This window comes from Ctenopharyngodon idella, chromosome 2, assembly GCF_019924925.1.
Source record: "Ctenopharyngodon idella isolate HZGC_01 chromosome 2, HZGC01, whole genome shotgun sequence".
NCBI classification, from domain to species: Eukaryota; Metazoa; Chordata; class Actinopteri; order Cypriniformes; family Xenocyprididae; genus Ctenopharyngodon; species Ctenopharyngodon idella.
In genome coordinates this window covers 23,657,744-23,684,821 of record NC_067221.1, presented here as the reverse complement: position 1 = coordinate 23,684,821, position 27,078 = coordinate 23,657,744, and the positions used below count along the sequence as shown (strand labels likewise).

Sequence of the window (27,078 nt, the reverse complement as noted above, 5' to 3'; positions counted from 1 at the left end):
GTGGTGGAAACATTTACTCCCTTGGGACTCTGTGTGCTTGCTGCTGGTTTAGTGTTTTTGTTATTTTTAGCTTTTTTACCGTTACATAATGTTTCAAACTCATAGCTTTTGTAATGTTTTGTGAGGTTAAGAGTGGTTTGCAAATTGCATTAGACAAATTGCTAATGTTTATTGTAATGATCCAATTCTACACGACTCAGACTATTCTAATGTTTTCTGTATTTATTTGTTAAATTCTGTGACCTGAAGTTTCATATGGTACATTATTGTGGAGGAAATCTTAGTTTGACACTGGATCATTAAACACAACTGACATTTGAGGCAAGTTGGGGTTGCTGTTGTTTCAAGCTGACAGCTTAAAGTCAGCTTGAAATGAAAGTTCACTGTCAATTTTCTTAATACATGTTATGGATCTTAGGCCCTGTTTACTCCTGGTATTAAGAAGCATTTTCATCAATCCAATCGCAAGTGGACACACAACACTAAATACAGATGTAAACAGGGTCTAAAATGTTTTGAGCTTGTCCACTTTCAATCACTTCCAGAGGTAGTTAAAAACGCATTCAACCGGATTGCTTTCTTAGTGTAGGCGCTCATGTGGTTGAATGCGTTCGAACAGCTACTAAAGACCGCCTACTGACCTAATGCATAAAAATTAGAGGTGGGGTATCCATTTTTTCAACAACGCTGTTGGACATTGTTGATATTTGAAATCAACCCAAACAAACCCACCCCTCTCTTCATTGCTCCGCCTCCAAAATTCATTCTACAATCCTGACCACCCTACTCTGAGTTGGTCTCGAACCCCGGCCCGTCCACTTCTGGCATGCAAAGCGAGTGCCCTATCAATGATGCTAAAGACCACATTCTCTAGCAATCGTCAGTGTGCAGTGGTTTACCTGAACAACTCTCACTATCTAGCCACTGTTACACACGCAGTACGAGAGTGGATGTCTGTGTATCACAACTGACATGCAACAAAATAATGCTTCACGAAAAATAAAGCGCAGTTGATGAATGAATGACAAGGAAGCATAAAAAATTAATATACAGTACACAAGAGTAAATACAAACAAGAGTTTGTTGTTAATTGCCAACAGCACAGCAGACCCAGATAATCCTGACATTCAAACCCAGTTTTACTCACATGAAAAGTGGGTTCAAGCAACCTCCACGTCTGTTTTCAGGCCTTCCCGCTTAGCTCTCCCCAGCGCTGGAAAGCTTTTCTAATATTAACGCGGGTCCTAAAGCACTTGCCCAGTCATAAACCTTCATTCCACTGATATTCTTTTGAGCTCTTTTGTATTGTCTCATCATTTCTCTTTGTGTTTTTTTTCATTTTTTTTTTTTTTTTTTTTTCTTCCAAATCACCCTCTTGCTTGTTCTGTCTCCATGACTGTCATACGCCCCCTAATGCTTATTGGTTAGACGTTTGTTTTTGGTATCAGCCCGACTAACTTCCAAACTGTAGTTGAAAAAATGGATACCCCACCTTTAAGGGAAGTGCACTTGCCAGACGGGATTTATACTTTTCCGGCTGAAGACCTAAGTTTTGTTTAAAGACAAAAAACAATGTCAATGTTCTTTCACCATTCCTGCAGGACTTCCCCAATCATTTAGTCTGCTTAAACCCGCCTGTGCAAGCTCACGTTCATCTGCCTCCACTTTTGCATGCCACGGCCACATCTCAAAATCCAATCAACAACTGAGGCATAAAACCAAGTCCTCACCCTATACTATTCCCGTCACAATATGGTAGAAAAGATCAGTTACTACTTCCGTTTCATCATGACTTTAAGGTCAATTCAAAGACAAGCTGCTCAAAATAAGCATATAATTACCATTCGGTTGCATTTTTTTTTTTTTTTTTTTTTTTTTTAAGAACTGACCTTTATTTTAAGATGTTAATTTCAACTCTTTAAAAAACAATTTTATAGTGTCACAGAATGTCTATATTGGGATGTCCAAGGTCCTTCAACATTATTGCCCTTGAATATTGTGTGTTAGTTGCATTAATCAGACTGTCATGTGACTAAAGTGAGGGATGTTCAGTAACTTTTAGAATTTCTTGTCTTGTCTGGATTACTTCCTCTTCTTTGCTCTCCTTTACCATCCTCCTCTGTTTCAGGTGACTGAGATCCAGGACTGGAGTGCTGCCAGCCCCCACAGCGCAGCCTACGTCCTCTGGGACAACGGGGCCAAGAACCTCTACCGAGTGGGATTCGAGGGCATGGTGAGCCACCCCCATCACTATACACATACACAAAAGACTGCAGTTAACTGGCCTTTGTGTTGCTACCCACCCCCCTGCGCACACACACTGCACCACACACAGACCAGTCATCCCATAAGCTGGGCTTCTTTATAAGAGCCATGTGCAGGGCAGCCATTGTGAGGGGCAGCTGGATGAGCTATCTGCATGATAAAAGAAATCTGTTCCCTTTCTGTCTCTTCACAAGAGAGCGAGAATCAACATGAAGACCAAAGAGAGCAATGGGCGTGGTCTGCAGAAAGCGTGCCTCAGTTATTGAAGTGATAGGCTGCCCATTCATTGGCTGTTAGACTTTCTGCGACATCTGAATTTCAGCCAATCGTTTTGCAGTTGGGCAACAGCTTTTGTCTGTGATTGTAATATATCCGGAGGGTGTGCGCAGCCATCTGCCGCTGGAATTATTAATTAGATTTGGATAAAGAGGACGAATCACAGACAACTGTATCATTGAGACTGTTTAGACTTTAGGATTTTGTTAGGCACACAAAACAAATCTCTCATAATTGTCTTGTTCTTTTTTTTTTTTCTTTTTTTTTTTTTTTTTTAGTCTGATTTGAAATGCGTGCAAGATGCCAAAGGAGGCACTTTTTACAGAGACCACTGTCCAGTGTTGGGTAAGCTTTAAAATGTCTAATATTATACAAATATATCATACTAGTAGGCACACAATATTTAATATGAATGTATTTGAGTAAAGTGTGGTTGAGTGAAGTACTCCATTGCATCTTAATCCATTGTATTGTATGAGATGCCTCCACTAGGTGTCAGCACTAGATGCTGTGATCTTCAAACATTCATAGCTACAGTGACACATTCCAGTTTAAAAGCTCTTTTGGCCCCAGTCCATAATTGACTCTTTGCTGTCCGAGCCAATAACGTAAGGTTCTATACAATAATGGCCTAGCTCAAATTAATTATTCTTGAAACCTTAAGGCATGGTCCCACATAGCTCAAACAGTCTTAAGCTGTGTTCCAATTCACAGGGTCTCTGTTTAATGTTCCCTACTAAGAAAGGGTTATCTGTTGAAGTTCACTTCACTCTACCAAAATGCATTCATTTGAAACACACTGTAATGCAGACAAAATGCTCACAAAACTTGAGTCAAGCATATTGGAGTTACGATACGATGTATGATATACTTGTAGATAAATTAATATTTATTTGCACATGAATGTAATGCGTCCATTTGTATTTATATAAAATATTTAATATGATCAATTTAATTAATAAAACCTGGAAAATTACTGACATTGAAACAGGCCATTCACATCTCGCACAAATCCTTTTTTGGGGGTTTGTTGGAAGAGAGGAAAGTTATTCAGCCTGTTTGCCATTTTTGTTCAGACAAATTATATATCACATACATAATCATTTATTAGGCTGAAGTGTAAGGTTTATTTTATAAAACTTTGTTTTTGTCAAAGCTTAAACTGTAAACTTAACTGTAAACATTTTGTCAGAACTTGTACTGTAAATTTAAATTGTAGTTTTTAAAATTCATTATACAGTTTAGGACGTTACTATAGATCAGTGGTCGGCAATAGGCAGCGCGCGGTCCAAAACTGGCCTGCCAGCAATAATATCTGGCCCGCACCCGCAGCCATGTTAGTTTGATAGTGGCTGGTTCTGAAATAGGTCTTCGTCTTGTGGTGCCGTCTAACATTATCACCGTGTCTATACCAGACACGACTTTTTTCGTGTCGTGTTGCGCCGCAACAGCTAAAAGCTGTCTACACTGAACGCGACAAACCGACCGTTGCAAAGCACTTGGACTACGTCAAAAACAGAATGGGGAATCCGTTTATTGTTGGGAATGTGTTGTCGTGTGACTCGCGTCGCACTGCGCCGCATCCAGTGTATAGTCAATATCACTGATTATAATGGGTTCTATTATCTTTTGAGCCGTTGCATCGCGCCGCTCACGTCCGGTGTAGACACGGTGTTATATTCTTTGTTAAAAGCGACAACTTTGTTGCAGATAAGACACACCAGCTTTGCATTCACAAAACTAGGTAAGAACGCATAGTTGTCTTTCCATTCTTCTTTGTATGCCCTATTTTCGCTGTCAACTTCGCTGTCCAGCACACAAACAATTTAAATGAATGCAGTTTAGTACGTGAGGATGCCAAGGAATAATTCTGTGTAAAAGTAGGCTACATCAAATAATTATTACATATATATTACATAAGTTAGGCTCCATTGTGTAACAAGCAAATTAAAATGATACACATTTATTATTCACAATATGGAAAGAGGAAATAAATCATAGTTCGTTAAGAGTATGACTCAAACATGCCATTAATGGGCTTATTCAAGTCCCCTTTTATTTTCTGAGTTATTTTTATCCATTTCGCATCTCCCATATATGTGTGTTTTAGCAAGGCGGTCTGTTTTGCAAGTTGGTGAATGAAGATACTTGCCAGGTCACTACTCCACTTTATTAATTTATCCAGTGTAAAACCTGGACACCGCCACACAAATGTGGCTTTTTGTTAATGACTAAATACCAGCTCAATACCAGTTACAAAAGACACTGTAACAGTCTGTCACAGGCAATTCTAGTTGCATTTTTCATTAATTAATTCAAACTAACTATGTTTGACTATGTTCTGGACCACCATCTAGTGGTGAAAATATTTTTTGGCCCGATGCCAAACTTAATTGCCTACCCCTGCTACAACATTGCTACCTAAACAAAATGTAGCTCTATTCTAATATCAAACAATTTCAACTGCTGATTCAAATAAATTTTTACAAGAAAAAATTCTCATTTCCCTCTTACATTGCATTTAAGGTATACATTTTGTTATGTCCTTGCATTAACTGGGGATTGAACCCATGACCTTGGTGGCTACTAGCGCTATGCTCTCCTATTTAAACTACAGGAATGCAAAATGGTAATGATAAATAAATGATATGTAAATGGCTGTTGGAATGGTTACTGTGAAAATAAATGTGATTTGGTTATTGGATTTGTCATTTGAAACTCTTAATCATCATAGTTACATTGCAACTACTACACTTTATACCCACAAACAAGCTTGTAACAACCACAGTTGAGAGTGAGTAAATGCAAAAAAACCAACAACAACAAAAAAAACATAAAAAAAACATAAAAAAAAACACATTAGTTTTGGTCTAACTTCTTGAAGTACTGGGGTGATGCACACTGTCTAGTGTGTAATTCAGACCACATATAGATGTCCTTAAAGGGTTAGTTCACCCAAAAATGAAAAATCTCTCATTAATTACTCACCCTCATGTCGTTCCACACCTGTAAGACCTTTGTTCGGAGCATGCATCAAACTGCCAAAGTCATGTGATTTCAGTAAATGAGGCTTCGTTACATCATAAGTGTTTCGAAATTTCAGTGGTTCACCACTGGGGGACGTGACTTTAGCAGTTTGATACACGCTCCGAACCACTGATTCGAAACAAAAGATTCGTAAAGCTTTGAAGCTTCATGAAGCAGTGTTTTAAAATCGCCCATCATAAGATATTATTGAATAAAGTCGTTATTTGTTTTTTGGTGCACAAAAAGTATTCTCATCACTACATAACAATAAGGTTGAATCGCTGTAGTCACATGAACTGTTTTAAATATGTCTTTAGTAGCTTTCTGGGCATCTGAAAGTGTTAATTATCTTGCTGTCAATGGAGGCCTCACTGAGCCATCGAATTTTATTAAATTGTGTTCCGAAGACGAACGAAGGTCTTACGAGTGTGGAATGACATGATGGTGAGTAATTAATGACATAATTTTCATTTTTGGGTGAACTAACCCTTTAAGCATGACTGGGCCATTGCAGAATTTTGCTCAGTTCTTTTTTTTAAAAAAACCGTTAGTCACAATAGAATTATGAATACTGGTCTCAGATGATAATGACCATGAGAAGTCCCTGGTTGTTCTATTGATAATCCAACTCATTCCTCTGTGACATTCTGTAGGTGAACAGAATGGAAACAGGAACCCTGGAGGCCTGCAGATCGGAGACTTGGTCAACATTGATTTGGACCTGGAGATCGTTCAGTCGCTGCAGCATGGTCACGGAGGCTGGACTGATGGCATGTTTGAAACGCTCACCACCACAGGCACTGTGTGTGGCATTGATGAAGACCATGACATTGTTGTGCAGTATCCTAGTGGAAACAGGTCAGTCACACAGCACCTCTGAAAAGACTTTTTAAATCCTCATGGGCCATATATTTTCATAGTTTTTTTTTTTCATTCATCTTTTTTTGCCTTTGTTTCATTGTGACAGACACAAACCTCACTATTATGGCAAATCATAATGAATATTAATTATTATTAATGTTGATTAATAGAATATACATTACAGTTCTAAATTTGTATATACACATTCTACACATCCAAAACAAGCTGTTTCTGAATTCGTAAATCAGTGGATCAAGAATATACATAACATTATATAACACTTCACATTAGTCTTCTTAGTAGCATGAAACTGCTTTTTGAAAAGAAAAAAAAAACAAACACACAAAATAAGCAGTGTTAAAATGATCCTAGTATAATCACTGAAGCTGTCTCTCACTCTGCATTTTTTATAAAGTTTCAAGGAACTTTTAGAAGTTTAGCTAATATCTTTTCTGATTCACTATTGCTCAATGGACATTTCTATAATTAATGCCCAACTGCTGCAAAATGCATGTAACAATAGGAGATTGATTATTTTTTTCCATTTAATTGTTGCCTTATTTTTGGGAAACTGCTGTTGTTGAGGGTCCATGAATTTACCTTAGTGTTTTAATGAACACAAACCCTTGTGTGTGTTCTAGGTGGACGTTTAACCCAGCAGTGCTAACCAAGGCAAATGTCGTACGTAGTGGAGAGGTGGCGGCTGGTGCTGAGGGAGGCAGCTCTCAGTTCATGGTGGGAGACTTGGTCCAGATCTGCTATGACATTGACCGCATCAAACTTCTCCAGAGAGGACATGGAGAGTGGGCTGAAGCTATGCTGCCAGTGAGCGTCACCTACCTCATCCATAAAGGGATAATTCACCCAGAAATTACAATTCTGTTATCATTTACTCACGTTAATGTCATTCCAAGCCTGTATGACTTACTTTCTTCTGTGGAACACAAAAGATATTTTGAGATGTTTTTTTTTTTTATTATTATTTTTTGTCTATACAATGGAAGTCAATCGTTACCAACATTTTTGTATTCTGCAGAAGAAAGTCATATAGGTTTGTATGTAAATGACAAAATTTTTTTGGGGGGTGAACTATCCCTTTAAAGATTACATGACATTTGTTATGAGAACATGGATATTTTTTAATCATTTTATTTTAGAATAAGAGCGAGGATCAAGTATGAAGAGAGAGAAAGAGAGAGGGTAGAACAGAATCAGGAAATGTTGCAGGATTTAAATGGTTCGTTCACCCAAAAATGAAAATTCTGTCATTAATTACTCACCCTCATGTCGTTCCACACCTGTAAGACCTTCGCTCATCTTCGGAACACAAATTAAGATATTTTTGATAAAATCCGATGGTTTAGTGAGGCCTCCATTGACAGCAATATAATTACAGGTTCAAATGCCCAGAAAGGTACTAAAGACATATTTAAAACAGTTCATGTGACTACAGCGGTTCAACCTTAATGTTATGAAGTGACGAGAATACTTTTTGTGTGCCAAAAAAACAAAAAAACGACTGTATTCAGCAATATCTAGTGATGAGCGATTTCAAAACACTGCTTCATGAAGCTTCGAAGCTTTACAAATCTTTTGTTTCGTATCAGTGGTTCAGAGTGTTTATCAAACTGCCAAAGTCATGGAATTTCAGTAAACAAGGCTTCATTACGTCATAAGTGTTTCGAAACGTTTTGAAATTTCAATGGTTCACGTGACTTTGGCAGTTTGATACACGCTCCGAACCACTGATTCGAAACAAAAGATTCGTGAAGCTTCATAAAGCAGTGTTTTGAAATCGCACATCACTAGATATTGTTGAATAAAGTCGTTATTTAGTTTTTTTGGCACACAAAAAGTATTCTCGTCGCTTCATAACATTAAGGTTGAAGCACTGTAGTCACATGAACTGTTTTAAAAATGTCTTTAGTACCTTTCTGGGCATTGAAAGTGTTAATTATCTTGCTGGCAATGGAGGCCTTTCTGAGCCATCGGATTTTATCAAAAATACCTTAATTTGTGTCCTAAAGATGAACGAAGGTCTTACGGGTGTAGAACGACATGAGGGTGAGTAATTAATGACAGAATTTTTAATTTTTGGGTGAACTAACCCTTTAAACCTGTGTCACCTGTTTTGACACTAGGCCACAGCTTTTTTATTTTATAAAGAGTATTGAGTAATAGATTTATCTAATGAACCTAATGACTTTTTTTTCATACTGAGACATCTGACCCAAGTCTGCACAAAAATATCTGAGACTAATGAACAGCCTAGTCAATTGTTCATGGTAAGCAGGAGTGATCTCCAAAGTTTATAATGCAGAAGGATGTTTACTACTTCTAAACATCTTAAATTTCTCTCTTTTACCCACAAATAAAACGACCAGTAAAACCAGGCATTGATGAGACCTCATTATTGTCATAAAGACCCAGTCTGACTGAGTTTAAGAAGCTGATGAGCATTAAATTGCAGGCGCTGGCAGCCCACTACCAATAGCACAGTTGTTTTATTTTATCTACAGGCTGTTTCAAGCAGCTCTGCCTTCTGAAGCAGTTGATGAGATGCTATGAGTGGTGTTGGGCCTGTGTGCTTGGTTTATATTTCTTGGAACACCTCCCTTTTGTTGTCCTCAATGGACAAAGCTTAACAGAATTCCACTAGCTTCAGTTATGAGCTATATAGATGAGAAATGGTCCTGCAAGTTTAGGAGCCTTTGGGTATTCTTTTTAAATTAGCCTCAGTTCTCAATTTTAAAAGCCAAACCTTACACTTATTGATTTTTCTCCTCCGACCACCACATCACTCTCTCTCCCTCCACAGTACTTAGGATGTTGCTCTCAGAGGGGTGTTTGTACCTGTGCATAACACACAGTTTGCACACAAACTTGTATAGCATTCCAGCCATTTCTGAGCTTTGAGGGAAAGGAAAGTGTGGTAAATGCAATAGATTTTATTTAGGACAGTCACACACACACTAAGATGCCGATGTTTTCTCCTGAGCAGACCCTTGGAAAGGTGGGCAGAGTGCAGCAGATTTACAGTGACAGTGACCTGAAAGTTGAGGTGTGTGGGACATCCTGGACATACAATCCAGCTGCTGTCACCAAAGTGGCTCCTGCTGGATCTGCTGTTACTAATGCTTCTGGAGGTATTACATACACGTATACAAACACAAGCAGTCAAAAGTCACATTTGACGGTTTTTATTTATTTATTTTTTATTATTATTTTTTTTAATAAATGTACTGGAGAGGACAGTAAATAATATTAGATATTTACTTTTTTTTGTTCACTTATTCTCGTGCACGCCATTTGTTTTATTTTTTATGGTTTTATTGACTTTACTAGTATTATTGGAAAAAAAAGTGGAAAATTGTAATGTAGAATGAGTAGGTGTGTTCAAACAGAGTGATGGTGCACATGGGTATTTTACTTCAGATCTTTTTAAATCATTACATTTCAATTAGGGCTGCACAATATTGGAAAGTATTTTACTGGAAAATTGAATCTTTTATCAAACTTTGATAATTGCCTTAATCTTTTAAACAACTGAGAAGTGATGAAAACTACATTTTATAAAAACCACCTGTCAGGTTCCTGAATCTTACATCAGCATTTGAGTCAAATTGAACGACTACAGGGACTAATCACAAGATCACTCATTTAACAGTTCATCCATTGCCAAAATTATAAAAATGAACAGTCAAGAATAGATAATTATTGAAAATATTAAAATCAGGAATGTCAGAATCGGAATGTGTAGTTTGTGCATAAAAAATATCCTTCCGTCAGGAACCAACACATATTGAACAATGTTCGCTAAGCCGGCAAAGGTTTTTTTTTTTTTTTTTTTTGGATTGATTTGGCGTTTATTCTTTTTAGCATGCAGTGTTAAGTATTTCACTCAGTTCACTGATCATTCAAATTCAGCGAAGAGCAAATTTATACTCGCCTGCCTTATGTATTAGGTATGTTATTGTCTCTGACACACAGCATGTTTGAGCCACTCAGGCTGCCATTTTCTCCCTTTTCTGGGAAAGTGATGACATGGTAGTGTGGGTTTTCCAGGTAATGCGTGTACTCGCTTGACCTCTGCTTCTTGTAAATACTACCGTGTATTGTGCACATTATTTTTTGACAGACATTCCAGATATTCCAGATATTCATTGGACAGATATTCCAATGATGTGGATTTGAAAACAGATGGATCGTGAAGTAATAATTATTTACTACTTAGTAGTTCAGTGTAAACTATTCTTTTAGGGCAGAATGATTTGGGAAATACTTGACAAATGTGGCAGTTATACTTGGTTAATACTCTTTACAAGAACTAACTCCGAGTAACCATAAAGTGAACAAAAGGGGGAAGTTTAAAAGTTTAAAAGGGGGGGAAAAAAAACAAACTTTCCAGCCCATCCCAGTTTTTGACCCAGTATGACTATTTTATAGTAATAATTATATTATTATTAAACTAACTTTAAAAATGACAAAGAAATGTGTTACTATCGTAATAATTTTACTGTAAAATAGAGTATTTAATAAAATAAATTACTTTTTAAGTACAACCGTTACAATGCAAAATTACAATGTTCATACCCATTTCTTTATTTTCTAAAGTTAAACAATCAAGTTTTTATTTTGGTGGATAATTGCACTTAGCTTTATCACAGTTTCACTATATCATGCAGCCCTAATTTTAACATATTTTGACATTAATTGAATTGCCAGAAGACGAAAGCGACCTATATTTCAGTGGTGTTCACAGTCAACCACAAGCAAGCATCAATCCATCAGTCATCGTGTACTCTGTATGACACTATAGCAGTGTTGACAGAGTCCTTCTATGCCCGCAGAGCGTCTGTCTCAGCTCCTCAAGAAGCTTTTTGAGACGCAGGAGTCTGGAGACATTAATGAAGAGCTGGTGAAGGCCGCGGCCAATGGTGATCTGGCCAAAGTAGAGGACATCCTGAAGAGACCTGATGTAGACGTAAGAGTTCTACCATAACACACACACAAAAAGTTTTTTTTAAATGCATATTTGCTCTTTCTGTGTTTTTTTTTTTTCTTACTGTCTGTTCTACAGGTTTTCTAACTGTATTTTCTATTAAGTCATAACTATATCTGAATTTGCACACCCACAAAAAGCTTAGATTTCCGTATTCAAAGGATCATCAATTTCTATACATCCCCTGCATGTTTGTTTAATATTTCAGTAGTGTTGGTATGCATTTAACTGTCAGTACGAGTGAGGTATTCTCCTCTCAATTTAACAAACCTTGCCAAATTACAAAATTTTCAACAACAGCTAAAGAAAAAAATTGTCCATATTCAGTGTGATTCTTGTTATAAGACCTTATTCGACTTGATCATATGGGTAGCGATTTTTACATTTTAGAAGTAAGTCAGAATTAAGAAACTTATGCAGCAAGTAGTTTTTTAAATGAGCAGTATACTTCTAATTTGTAGCCCGACCACTTTCTTTGAACTGCTGCACCTTTAGTTTTTACTGAAATCTCACCGATCAGATCAAACGCACAATCAAAGAATGATGGCTGCTCTTATATGTATGATATTTCCTTTGCTCTTTTTGGAACTCCTATGTGCCTGAAACCCAGTTTGTGAAACATGGAGCTAAAAAAAAAAAATCCCTTACGTGCTAAAAATATTCAACAGTCGTTTGAATGAAGACATGGACCACATTAATTGCTTTAAATGGGACTGAACAAAACAATCATGCAAACTCTGAAAGGTAGTTTGTGCCTTCTCCTAAAATGTACTATTAAAACCATGTTTTGTGAGCAGTTGCTTGTAGGGGTGTAACAATATATCATGTCACAATATATCGCAATGCAAAAATGCAACAATATGTCGTGGATAGTGACGATATGTATTGTGTATAGTTCATCGAAAATGAAAATTACTATGTGAGGGGGAAAAAATTCCAAGTTTATAGAGTTCTAGTGTCAGTACTACATTAAACTACTATATATATATTGTTGAATATAATGTATAATAATGCACTGGGGTCCTGATAATGCCAAATGTCTTATGTTACCAGTAAAAAGTGGCCTATATTATTTTAAATATATCTAGTCAATGACAGAGTGCAAGCATATTTGCATTTTTCTGTATTTTCAGCTTCAGAATCATGAATATTTTTATTCTGGTATCAACATTGTCGGTAACACTTTACAATAAGGTTCATTAGTTAACGTTAGTTAACTACATTAGTTAACATGAACTAGTAATGAACTGCACTTATACAGCATTTATTAATCTGTTAATGTTAATTTCAGCATTTACTAATACATTAGTAAAATCTTGTTAACATTAGTTAATGCACTATGAACATGAACAATGAACAACTGTATTTTCATTAACTAACGAAGATTAGTAAATACAGTAACAAATGTATTGCTCATGGTTAGTTCATGTTAGTTAATACATTAACTAATGTTTAACTAATGAACCTTATTGTAAAGTGATACCACATTGTCCTGTGCATCATTTCCACCCCCAATATAATGCCAAATTTAGCATTTTAATCAACAGTTAATTTTTTGCTAACCTTTTACCATATGTCTTGAAGTATCACAATAATATCGTATCATGAGTTAAGTATCGTGATAAATATCGAATCGTGACATGAGGATATTGTTACATCCCTAGTTGCTTGTGTACATAACGAAATGAAAATCACTTGACCACTCTCCAGAAATGTCTCAGAGCTCTTGGTCTCGCCACAATAATAATGGGGAACTTGAATCACCACAATAATATGATTGTGCCAAAGATTGCACAGCATGTTGATTACAGTGAAATGTAGGGGAAGTTAATTGAAGTTTTGTTTGGAATAGTGAGACTAGACACTGGAATGCAGTCTACAATGAATATGTGAGATGGCAATGATCCTTGAAACGGTTTTTGGTATTAGCAGGATTCCCATGGTCTTTGAAGACCTGAAATGTCAGGGAATTTTAAAATTGTGACTTCCAGGTCTTGGAATTCATAATATTATTTCTTATATATTTTTTATATAACTTTTTTATAAAACATTGTGATAATAGACCCAGGTGGTTGCAAGGAGAATCACACCAGGCATCAGTTCAGGGGTCGTTTTAAATGATGTCTAAAGCTTTTAAAAGCAAGGTAGTGCAAAAGGTTAATAAAAACAGTGGCTAAAGGCCCGTTCACACCAAGAACGATAACTATAAAGATAACGATAAAGATATAGTTTTAAAAATTGCTCTACATATAAAAGAATAGCACTGTCCACACCACAGCTATAACGATATAGAGAAACAATATCATTGGGATCACTTTCAGAATGATTTTTTTTCTAGGTGTTAAACGATAAAACACTTATAGCCAATCAGAATCTATTCTAATTTAAGGGCTCGCGCATTTAAAATGGCAGACGACATTGCAGAGAACTTAATCTTCGAGGTCCAGAAAAAGCCACCACTGTTTGACAAGTCAAACCCCCTTTTCATGGATACTTTAAAGAAAATTGATATATGGAAAACGATAGGTCATAGCATACCCTCGGAATAAATGGTGAGAAGTATTAACAATGAAATTATTATGCCAGGCTAGCAAACAGTGTAACATAAAATTACCTCAGGTATCCAGCGCTAGTTTCGACAACATTGTCTTGCTTGCTTTGAAGTTGCAGTGAAAAAGATTAGGCGTTGTTTTTATTCCACTATATTGTCTTTGTCAGCTAAATTCACTGTTAGATTAGATCGATTACACTAGCTATTCACTCGAAACTGCTGAGGACATCTGCTGGTTAAAGTCATGTAAATGCAACAAGAACAGCAAAAACATGTTGTAAACACTTTGAAACCGCAGCACGCGAGCTTAGAATAAACAGACCGTTATTGTTCGTTGGTGTGTACGCAAATGTAGTTATCGTTATAGTTATCTTTATAGTTATCATTCTTGGTGTGAACGGGCCTTAAGAGCAAAATAAAAACAAAGGTTACAAAAACATTATCAAAAAACTAGAACTGTTTAGCACCAACTTCTTTCCCTTGGAGACCAAAGTTCCTCATGCTCAAGCAGCATTAACAACCTTTGCCATTAAGCTCTAATACCAATCCTCCATCTATCCTGCCTCACTTCTGTAAATTCTTTAAATACACCATGTTTATGCCTTTAGTTAATTGGAACATACCCTTTACATACCATATGCCATTTTTGCATTGTCAACACAAAATCTTGTTGACAATGCAAAAATGGTATGTGATATGTGGAATGTAAAGGGTATTATTTCCATCAAGAGTGCATCAATTTTTGGTCAAGATCTTGTATTGACAATGCAAGAGTTGAGCACTTTGTAAAGTCTACTCCAGTACATCCCAAAGATTTCAACGAATTTAAGGTCTGGGCTCATAGGTGCCAATTCATGTGTGAAAATGATTCTTCATGCTTCCTCCCAACCATTCTTTCACAATTTGAGTCTGTTGAGTCTGTTTGAATCTTGACATTGTCATCCTGGAATATGACCATGATACATCTTCCTACATGGTTAAGAAATAAAAAGCTACACACTCCATCAATTAGGGTTAAAAGAACTGTTCACAAACATATAACATGCCAGAAACATACTAATCACTGCAATAATGATCCAATCATAGACTCTTGCCCATTTCTTTGCTTATTTAAATCCAAACAGTGACTTTTTTTTTTTTTTTTTTGGCCGGGCAGTGTAAATAATCTTTTTTCATACCTTATTGGTTTATGCTGGTGCCATGGCTGGCTCTGTGCTCAACCGCCCCTCACTCAAGTAATTGCTTTGAGCAGAGGGAGGGAGAGACAGGAATGGAAGTCAGATTGGCTTGGGTGACTGGCCAAATTATATGCTCGGCAGGACAAGACATGTCCTGCAAATACACCAGGGGCTCCAGTATTAATATGCAAGCCTTAGCACACTGGTTTAGCTTACCGCAACACTGCAGATTACAATTCGACTCTCATCTAAACACTCACACACATGAACTCACCATACACCTTTTAAAGAATGGCACAAACATGTAATGAGAGCTGCACATAGCTTTATGTCTTCAGCCGTGTCTTTTTGTTTTCAGGTGAACGGGCAGTGCGCAGGACACACTGCCATGCAGGCAGCCAGCCAAAATGGCCATGTGGACGTCCTCAAACTGCTGCTGAAACATAATGTAGACCTGGAGGCTGAGGTTTGTACTTCGCTCTTCCTGTATCATGTTCCTGAACCACCTCTGCTCACTGTTGCCTGTTTTTCCCCTGAAGTTTATTGCATTTAGAACAGGCTGAACCATAATATGCAGTCGTTTGTTTGCTGACCTTAACCCACTTCTTGTTTTTCGTAGTTCAAACACCTCAAGCAGAAGTTCTTGTCGAAAGTAGACCTCATGGAGCTAGATAATGGTGCAATAATTGATTCTGTTATTTGAAATCAAATATCCAAACAAACACGCCCCTCCCTTCATTGCTCCGCCCCCAAAATGCACAAACATGCTATGCAAAAATGGATATGTTTGTCATTGCTGAAGCGAAACAAAATAATGGTTCGCATAAAATAAAGCGAAGATGGCAAATGAACGACAGTGAAGAATAAAAAATGAATATACAGTACACAAGGGTATATACAAGCAAGAGTTGGTTGTTAGTCGCCAACAGAACACCAGCTCTAGATGAACAATGACACTGTAACTCTGAAACTTAAACTGTCCTGTTACTGTAGCTATAACATTACAAAAATATAAAATAATACACACACAGAGGATGATATTCAGAGAGGGAAAAAACAGGACGCTAGGAACACTGGCATTGTTATTCAAGCCACGTAAAGGGTTCTCCACTCACAATCAAGCCTGAATATTTATTTTCTGTTGTCTGGTGATGTTTCAGGGGCAGAAAAAAGCTTGTTGCTTTGGAAAAGATCATACATGCTGTTGTGAGTGCTGTTAGATTTGATTGCAAACTTCCACAAATCACTTTTTCACTGGTTTTGTTTGGTTGTCTGTTATGGATTGTAATGGCAGCAAAGATTATTATTATTTTTTTTTTAATCTCATGAAGGTAATGATTGTGTGTAATATAATTTTTATATTACCAAATATTAAATAAAATAATTTAAAATATACAAATTTTATATTACTAAACATGCCAAACAAGGCACCCTGTTAAAATCCCTTGCACCCTGCAAAGTAATTAAATTATGTCACATGTATAACTTAAAGATTGGGTTGTGCTCTCACTTTAACCAGTGTTATTTTAGTGTTATTATATACTATTATAGGATTTATTATTTTACATCAGTTTTATATTTAGTTGTTTCTTTTTAGTAATTTTTTTAATATTTAATTTTTATTTCAGTTTTAGTAATTAATTTAACTTAAACTTTAGTTTGAATTTATTTATTTCAGTCAATTGCCAAGGAAACATTTTTAATATTAGTTAGTTAGAATTTAGGGCTGCCAAACGATTAATCGAGATTAATCACATCCAAAATAAGTTTGTTTTTACATAATATATGTGTGTACGGTGTATAATTATGTATAGTTAAATACGCACACATATATGTATATATTTAAGAAATATTTGCATATACTCTGTGTGTGTGTGTGTGTGTGTGTGTATGTGTATATATATGTATATATATATATATATATATATATATATATATATATATATATATATATATATATATATATATATATATATATATATATAACAATTTTTCTTAAATATATACATGCATGTGTATTTATATATACATAAGTATACACTGTACACCGTACAAACACGTATATATGTGTAAACAAACCTTTATTTTGGATGCGATTAAATGGGATTAATCATTTGACAGCATTAATTTAGTCTTACATAACACTGATTTTAACTTATACAGACTGTATGTTAAGAAATCCTAGTCCTTACAGGATGTCTTATAGTTTAAATGATGTTTGTTTTTCCTGTTAGTTTCACATATGGAATTCTTAATGAAATATTGCGATTCAGTGGAGAAAAGCAGTTTGGACTTATTGCCACAGTCAGTCGGAGGAATGAATAGATTATTAGGCAGTCTAATTTATGGCTGCAAATCACTTTTAACCTCAAATTAATTAGCCAGAAGATTTGCATCATTATAAGGCAGTTGCATCAGTAATGATTGTGTACCCATAAACATTCCTCTAGTGCTGTCATGATTCCTTGATTAAATTCGAGTACTCTTTTAAAAAATCCTCAATTGGAATTTACCTGTTTCGAGTAACCGGCAAAATACCGGAAGTGGCGCATTCCACAACGAGAATCCATGAACCGCATTATTAGACCATTTTCTAAGACTGCACGCTGTATTAAAACCATTTAAAAACCGTCTCGGAGCAGCTCCGTTCACAGTAAATGCTGCTCCACATGAACTGTTGTCATTTACATTCGTGGAGCTGGTCTCCATCTCTGCATATGCTGCGAGTTTGGGTTACTTATAACGTTCATCAGGAATGTAATATTGCCTCGTAATTTCATCAGACCCTCGCTCTGAGCATGTTTTGATGTCCACATATTCTTGTTCAAGAAACTGTAAAGAAGTGGCCAAATATTAAAGATTAATTAAACATTTGAATTAAATATCATTTTTGCCAATATTAAACAAGGATTTGATCTGCTGTAAAGTAGAACAACACCAGGCCATTGGCATTTGTTGTAATCAGTGTTGGGAGTAATGCATTACAAGTAACTTGAGTTACATAATCAGTTAATTACTTTTTCAAGTAACTAATAAAGTAACGCGTTACTTTTTCAATTTACAACAAAATATCTAAGTTACTTTTTCAAATAAGTAACACAAGTTACTTTTTCACATTTATTGACTGACAGCTCTCCTGTCCCCATGTTGAGAGAAATAAACTGCAGAGGTGTTGTGTGCGCTGTGTAAACATGATGGTTATTGTAGTTCTAGACTAAATGTGAACATGCATTTACTCATCTCACTTGCACAAAAACATTCAGTATTCCTCAAAATGAATAAAAACAGTGAAATGCAATCTCAGAATTTTATGCAAACCTGTAATAATTAACTATATTAAATTACACAAATATACTTTATGTATTTAATCTCTCTTTATTAACCAGTGTCTTTGCTGCTGACCTGAATTACCTTCGTAATTCAACCATACTAATAAGCAAAAATTACTTTAGATAAGATTTCAGAAATAAGAGTGTTGAACTTCCTTGTCCTGTATTCTATTCTTCTATAATCCAGAATGGCAGCACAACTAAAAGGTTTGTTTGAGCTGTGCCCTGTACAGTACAGGTGTAAATACGCATTTCCTTCAGTCTGAGGCTTATTCATTTCACTTTTGGTGTGAAAGGGCCTTAACATTTGCCAAAATTAGAACTTTTTTTTGTTGTTATTAAAAAACAAACTAGCAAGCCCAGCCCAGGTGGGAAAAAGTAACGCAAAAGTAATGCAATGCATTACTTTTCATAAAAAGTAACTAAGTAACACAATTAGTTACTTTTTTGGGGAGTAGCGCAATATTGTAATGCATTACTTTTAAAAGTAACTTTCCCCAACACTGTTTGTAATACATAATGTTCATAAGATGATTGTTTGTATTATGTGTATTATGTATTTTAACATTTGTTGTTCTATAAAATCATATGATTACTGGCTTTTGCTACTTTATTTGAAGCAAATATTATTGCCTCGTTGTTATTTATGTATTTTAAGTCATTTCAAAGGCTTATGTCTTTGCTTTGGCCTAATTTTATTACCACAAAAAATGATTACTCGATTAATCATCAAAATAATCGACCGATTACTCGATTACCAAAATAATTGTGAATGACAGCCCTACTTTCCTAAGCATTTTTACTTTTCTAGGCCAGTTCTAGTTATAAAAAGCTTTAGAGTCAGACACTGAAATCAAACTCTGACTCTGTTTAAATGGGGATGCTGACAGTGATTGATGTGTGACTCTTTCAGGATAAGGATGGAGACCGAGCTGTCCATCACGCAGCCTTCGGGGATGAGGGTTCCGTCATTGAGGTTCTGCATCGAGGCGGGGCCGACCTGAATGCCAGAAACAAACGTAGACAGACACCCCTGCACATCGCTGTCAACAAGGGCCACCTACAAGTGGTGAAGACTTTGCTTGACTTTGGCTGCCACCCTAGTCTGCAGGTAGTTCATCTGTTCAAGTATTTTTAGCCCCTGGTGTCTCAGTACCTCTCAGTTTAGAGAGTAATAAATATATATATATATATATATATATATATATATATATATATATATATATATATATATATATATATATATATATATATAATATATACACACACACACACACACACACATGTTCAGATCACTTTTCTTTTTTTAATTTTACTTACCCCAGACTTTTAAATGGTAGTATATCATGGTTTTCACAAAAATATTAAACATCGGAAACTGTTTTCAACATGAATAATAATAAGAAATGTTTTATGAGCACCAAATTCAACATTTAATTTCAGTGGGATTATCATGTGACATTGAGGACTGGAGTACGGTTGCTGAAAATTCAATTCCATTTCAGAAATGAATTACATTTTGAAATATATTATAATGAAAAACAGTAGATTTTAAATTGTAATATTATTTCACAGTATTAGTGTTTTTAATGTATTTTGATCATATAAATGCAGTCTTGGTGAGCAGAAGAGACTACTTTCAAATATATATATATATATATATATATATATATAATATAATATTTGATAAAGGCCATTGGCAGATTTTGGATCCTAGTTCGGTAATAGTTATTGGGCGATGCTGAAAATCTCAAAATACCAAAATGTCATAAATGATATCACAAATGATATTTTGCCTATAACTGATTGCAGTAATGAAGTATTGGCTTGACTTATATTTGTTTATATCTGTTATATTTTGTAGGAAGTTCAGTAAATGCAGTCGTCTCCAGAATGACTGACATCGTCTTACATTTCCTTTTTATTTGTCCCAGAAAATGTTGATTTGTCCTAAGCTATTGTTGCAATTTTGAAAGGGTTATTTGATTAATATGCTGTTTATACTGCAGACTAGACAAATAGATGATAGAGAGATGGTGCTTTCCCAGGTGATTGACACTCTGCAGAACTTTAGACATTTTCTCCTCTGTTCAGCAGTGAAACAGTATATTGCCGTTTTACCATGATTCAGCACCGCTTGGTCAGCTACATTTCAAGAGCTAAGGAAATGCCATCACACTAAACATGGCAATAGAATTCCAGCATTTATTATGTTAGCATTTGTATATTTTAGCATATTTTTGTCTGTTCTGTGGTAACAGTACATCATGCTGCATCACAGCCTCAGTAAACTGAAACTGTACTCTTTTATTTGCTGTCTGTCTATAAAGAGACTTAAATTAAACTGCTAGTCATTTATTTGCATTGCACCTTGTACTAAAGCCTGTGTAACTTTATGCTGCCTCCTGCAGGACTCAGAGGGAGACACACCTTTGCATGATGCCATCAGTAAGAAGAGGGATGACATGCTCTCTGTGCTTCTGGAAGCAGGTGCAGATGTCACAATTACCAACAATAATGGCTTCAACGCGCTTCACCACGCAGCTCTGCGAGGGAACCCCAGGTATGACTTCGTAACTTGGGCTGAAATTGGGCTTCTGGTCAGTGAGAATTATGCAGCTCTGAATTTATTAAATGGTTTCAGCTCATATCTGGGGCCTGTATAGGACAAATTTTAATGTATGTAAATACAAAATAAATCATTTAATCTTAAATGCAACACATTCACCATTGTAGCTTCACAAGTGGAGATGCTCACTTGCATGCAAACTACAGTAGGCACTTTGATTGCATTCTTATGTTCAATTTTCCTAGTAGCTGTAGAGGATTCGGTGCAGAATGTGTTGGATTTAAGACACTACTGTCATCATCCTCCTCTTTAACACATTTCTTCGACTACAGCCTAAATGTTCAGATCAAGCAGTCAAATTATGCCTCTTGGTTGTTTTAACTCTTTTCATGCATGTCATTTCTTGGACCAGTTGCAAACTTCTCCACTTCATTTTTTTTTTTTTTTTTTTTTTTTTTTTTTAAATGGATCAGTAGAGTTATTCCTTCTGGATGGCATTTCAGACTTCGAGCTGTTATAAAATTATGCTTTTATTTATATATAACATTCTGGATTTGAGATATATAAATTTAGCAAAAAATACACAGAGGCTTTACAAAAACATTTGTTTTTTAAGACTTTTATTTATATATTTTGCTTTAGTGTGCCAAACATTTAGATCTTTAAACATTCCTTTGCAAATATTGTAATTAGGGCTGTCAGAATTCCTCGATTAAATTGGAGTGCTCGATTTATTGAAAAAAATAAAAAAAATTCACAATTGCAGTTTACGCGTGTCAATTAACCGGCAAAATTCCGGAAGTGGAGAATCCATGAACCGCATTATTAGACTGTTTTCAAAGGCTGAACAATAAGTTAAGAGCATTGAAAATCATAATATAGCATAGTGCTATTGTGAAATCACAAAAGCTGCGATTCAGTTCAGTAAATATATATACTGTGAGTTTCAGGGCCTAACCCTAACCCAGATTTGTACTGTAAATCATTTATAAACCTAAGCCAACACAAAAGAATACATCAGTATGTTTCTAAATATGCAAACTGTTGTTCATCACGATTTCCAAATAAAAGTTTAAACCCTCGCTCTGAGTTTGCATGTTTTGATGTCCACGTTCTTGTTCAAGAAATAACGGTGGCTGCAGCATTTCTATCATAAAGTAATGGCCAAATATTAAAGATTAAGTGGACATTTGAATGAAATGTTGTTTGGCCAATTAAACAAGGATTTGATCCTACTGTAAAGTGTAACAACAACAACAACAATCACCAGGCTGTTGGCGCCCTCTGCAGGCATTGGTTTTAATATGTAATGTACATCAATTGATTGTTTATATTATGTATATTACATTATGTATTTTAATATCAGTGTTGTTCAATAAAATCATATAATTACATGCTTTTGATACTTTATCTGAACCAATTATTATTGCCTCATTATTTTACTTATGTATTTTAAGTCATTTTAATGGTTATTGTTCACTTAGATTTATTTTTATTGCCACAAAAATTATTCGATTACTCAATTAAACTTCAAAATAATCGACTGATTACTCAATTACCAAAATAATCGTTAGTGACAGCCCTAATTGTAATAATCCAGTGAGATTTTGTATGAACATGTCCTACAACATTAGATTATTCTAATGTTTTCAAGCATCTTGGAGAATTTTTGGAGGATTTAGACATCTCAATTGTTTCTGCCTTTTCATGTAATTCCAGACTGACTCGATGATGGTGAGATCAGATCTCTGTGTGGGCCAAACTTTTTTGTAGGACTCCTTGTTGATATAAAAATTTTGATTATTACAATATTTGCAAATGGATTGTTTGTAAACCTAAAAGTGAGATTTCCTATAGATACACTAAAGAAAATTATATAAATTAAAGGTGCAATAAGTGATTTCTGAGAAACATTGTTGATTTTTGAAATCAACCCAAACAAACACACCCCTCCCTTCATTGCTCTGCGTCCAAAATGCATAAACACACAATGTAAAAGTGGATATCTCTTTATCATAGCAAAAGCAAAGCAAAATAATGCTTCACAAATATAAAGCAAAGATGATGAACAAACACCAAAAAAGGACAAAAAATTAAATGAATTTGTTAAATGAGTTTGTTGTTATGCCAGGATCAGACTACACAATATTTTACGATAGTTACTGTGTCAGATTATACGATTTTTGACTCCTATATTCTTGTCGTGATGTGGACAGGAAACATGTCAGACTACACGTTGCTTCCTGACCAATCATGACTTGTCTTTAACGACATGCGTGATGTCATCGAGAAGTTGGAACTAGCGACTTACTTCCGGAAACAAGAGTGTAAACAAAATATGGCTACCAAAGCGGCGTGATAGCTTAATGCTAATTCCAGTACTCACCGGGTTGCTGAAGCGCCTGGCTGTCACTCAAAGAAACATTGTAAAGGCAGGAGGATTGTTACCATAGGCCCACAAACCTTTCCTCGACAGCACAAATACCATTGTCACTCTTTCGTTTTGCCTTGTTTGAAAACTGTGTACAGAAGAGCTTCCGTGCTCCTATTGATCAGCTTCACAGATGCGACGGAAACCTGTCGTGGAGAACCGTAAAAAATTTTTTATATGCTAGTCTTTCTGTCGTGACGTGAAGTGTCATTGTGGTTTACGAAGTGTCATTGTTGTTTACGTGTCGTTGTTTACGAATTTGTAGTTTACGAATCATCACGACACCCTACGTCAAACGGATCATGCCAAAATCGGGCTGATATCCTGTAGTCTGAACCCAGCATTAGTTGCCAGCAGCACACCAGCTCCAGACAAACAATGACACTAAAAACTGTCCTGTTACTATAGTTAACATTTCAACAACAAATATAGCAAAACCAATGTACTCATGTATGGAGCAGAAAAAATGCAACCTCTGCATCCGTTTTCAGGCCTTTCCGCTTCAGCCTCTACAGCGCTGGAAATATTAATGCGACTTCTGAGCATTTCTCTTTTGTAAAGTGTCTCAGCCATCTCTCTTTCTACAGTCTTTCTTCAAATCTTCTTCTTGCTCACTCTCTCTCTTCCCCCATCATGAGTGGACACGCCCCCTACTGCTGATTGGCTACAGGTTTGCTGTGGTGCTCGGTCTGATCCACTTTCAACAGCGTTTCTCAGAAATTGCTTACTGCACCTTTAAATATGTAAATAACCATCTTTAAAAAATATTGTTCTGAAGCATCTAATCTATATAAGACTTTTATATAAAAAGTAGCACAGAAGCACAGTATATATTATTATTTAATTAATGTGTTAATTGATTTTATTTTGCAATACAAAATTGCTGTACAGTTTAGTTACAAATCCCTCAGTGAAATTATCAATCTTGCCTTCAATCTCCAAGTGGCAACATGGGGATTCTTTTTTTATTGACTCTGTGGATGAAGAACTGCCCCGGGTTAGTATTTATGGCTCGCTTGTACAGTAGAGCCTTGCTTGGGAGCAGACCCTTTCCCTTCACCATCAGAAAGTCCTAGAGATATATAGCTCTCCTCCAGCTCACCATTTACTTGTATTTTTTGCACGAGCTCCCACCGCTGTGGTCTTCTCTGAGCAGCACTCTTTCTTTTACCAAAGCCACTTTTAGTCCAGTCCTGTAGCATAGACCTGAGTATGCATTTAGACTTGAAGACTTGTATTTATTTATTTATAAAATTTAATTTAGTTTTTCTAAGTCATGCTCTGCTTTAAAATATTTAATTTCCCATTGAATCCACATGTATTTCTCAGGACTTGTCTAATTGAAGACATTTGTTGTAGTAGTAGTAGTAGTAGTAGTAGTAGTAGTAGTAGTAAATTATTATTTTAATCAATTCATAGAAGATTCTAACCTGAGAAGCAATGTTTTTTTGTTTTTTTTCTCTCCTGGAATTCAGTATTGTCCACTGTTTCATAATATTCCTATTAATATTTTAAGTAAGCCGGTAAATATTTAAAACCCGTAGGTAGCAGCCTGTCTCCTCTTACACCATTTTAACCAGCTGTTGAATTTTATCACAGAAACCTGTCGCAGCAGGGAGCACGTTTTTTCATTCTTGCATGTTCTCCTAAAGTCTTTAACACACTGATGCACATCCATCTCTGCTTTCTCAATTGTTTTAGCCTTGGTGGGCTTTAGTGATGGCTGCGTGAAAAGTACAGTCATAACCTTAAACAGGAATTTTAAACATCCAGACTAATCACACAAGCCTTTTGGACTGTCAGAAAACACTCTGCTTTGGAATGCATGTGCAATTGATTCTTGAAATCTGCACTACTTTTTTTTAACATTTATTGAATATTCATTGAATATTTCCCCATATCTATACATTGTAAGTTTGCACCATGGGAATGTCATAAGTGTTCATAAGCTTGTTTGTTTTTTCCTCCTCCTTATGTGTTTATGACAGTCCCAGGCTGAGAGCAGGACTGGTTCCTCTCAGTGGCTCTCTGGATGGCTGCTAGAAGGCAGTTGTGCTCCAGTACTGTAAACAGTATGATTAATAGCCCATGACTCATAACACTGTCCACAAACAGGCCATGCAGAGGCAGCCGATGCATAGTCCCTGTTACTACTGTATAAATGGGCTGACCTGTTTAACCGCCACATGAAGTCCCACCCTCAAATGCACTGCCGTGTGCTGCCTCTGTTACATCGGCTTAGTTCGAGCCTTAGCTAATAGTCCTATCGAATGCTGCCAGTGGAACCCGGTATGATAGGAACAGAGTTTGGCACTAATGAAAATGATTGGTCAATGAGGTGTTTTATATGTCTATAGAGAAAATGTAGAATACGAAAGCCAATGATCAGCACAGATTATTATGGGCTGTTTGTGCCTCTTCTGTAGCCACATTGTCAGGTGCATTACCGTTTTCCTGCTTCGTTTTGAGCCAATCAGTGGATTTATTTATAGAGACCTGGGTCATAGTTGTTTTTTCATCTTATAATAGTTGACACACAACTTCATATATATATTATTTTTTTTTTTTTCTGACTGCAATATTTAATTAACTGTATTTCCCCTAATACTTATTATACATGCAGTGTTTGGGTCAATGACAGGGCCTTTTTAAAATTCAAAATACATTAAAAATGCCATATATACAATGACTTGAATTTAATTGGACATGAAAAACTTCATATGTATCTTTTTTCTCTTTGTATTACTCACTGATTACTGACTGATCTCACCAATGTGGAAAAATTACCCAGAAAAAATTACTCAAAATTACTTGGTCATAACGCCCAACCCTAATAGTGTTGAATAATCATGATTACGATATTGACTAAAATAGTTGTATGATTTTTGCCATAAGCAGCCCTACCCTGTGGTTTTCTGCCACAATAAAAGCTCTGTGATTTAATTTTTGAAAACAAATAAATTAAGACAGCCATAATTATTAGTATTAGTATAATTTTACTGTTGTTCTCTAAAATAAAATTAGTAGTAGTAGTATTATTATTAGGTTTGTGTTTACCTTCTATTTTTGTCCTTTTCTGAACACATGCCTGAGAATAAAATTCTTCTGAATAAAACCATAATTAATTTAAGGTATAATCTTGTATAATTATTTTTTTGGGACAGAAACTGCTTTACCTTACTGATATTTGAAAACTGTTTTTTTCCTGATAAAGCCAAGTTATATGGTGCGACCAACATGCAGACATAAAAAAGGGAGCCTTGCAGATATGACTGACATAGCAAGGTCACTTACAAAAAAAATTGTGGTGCGACTCATTTGTTATTTATATATATCTATCTATCTATATCTATCTATATATATATATATATATATATATAATATAATATAATATAATATATATTTACATAAAAATGTTGTTTGTGTTACACCACATTTTTAGCATCCTTAAATTTAAACTTGTATTAAAAATGGTAGAATCGTTTTTAAATAGAGGAAACCAGCATGAACTTGACACAGTTTTAATGTTTTTTTTTTTTTCCCCCACCTTTTCCTTATTGTGCCCACTTATTTTCTTTTCTCTTTTTTT

General features: G+C 35.6%; 1 protein-coding gene across 6 annotated transcripts in view; it reads left to right on the top strand.

Moving 5' to 3' along the window:
* The window catches only part of mib1 (MIB E3 ubiquitin protein ligase 1), a 71,658-nt gene that overhangs the window by 7,909 nt on the left and 36,671 nt on the right, over positions 1 to 27,078 (top strand). For all 6 annotated transcript variants that reach the window (XM_051918131.1, XM_051918111.1, XM_051918103.1 and 3 more), the window contains exons 4-12: positions 2,129 to 2,233; positions 2,820 to 2,886; positions 6,222 to 6,426; positions 7,071 to 7,254; positions 9,431 to 9,575; positions 11,280 to 11,413; positions 15,519 to 15,626; positions 19,403 to 19,600; positions 20,901 to 21,052. In XM_051918131.1, coding sequence (XP_051774091.1) covers positions 2,129 to 2,233; positions 2,820 to 2,886; positions 6,222 to 6,426; positions 7,071 to 7,254; positions 9,431 to 9,575; positions 11,280 to 11,413; positions 15,519 to 15,626; positions 19,403 to 19,600; positions 20,901 to 21,052 — 1,298 coding nt within the window. The remainder of the gene's footprint in view (positions 1 to 2,128; positions 2,234 to 2,819; positions 2,887 to 6,221; positions 6,427 to 7,070; positions 7,255 to 9,430; positions 9,576 to 11,279; positions 11,414 to 15,518; positions 15,627 to 19,402; positions 19,601 to 20,900; positions 21,053 to 27,078) is intronic.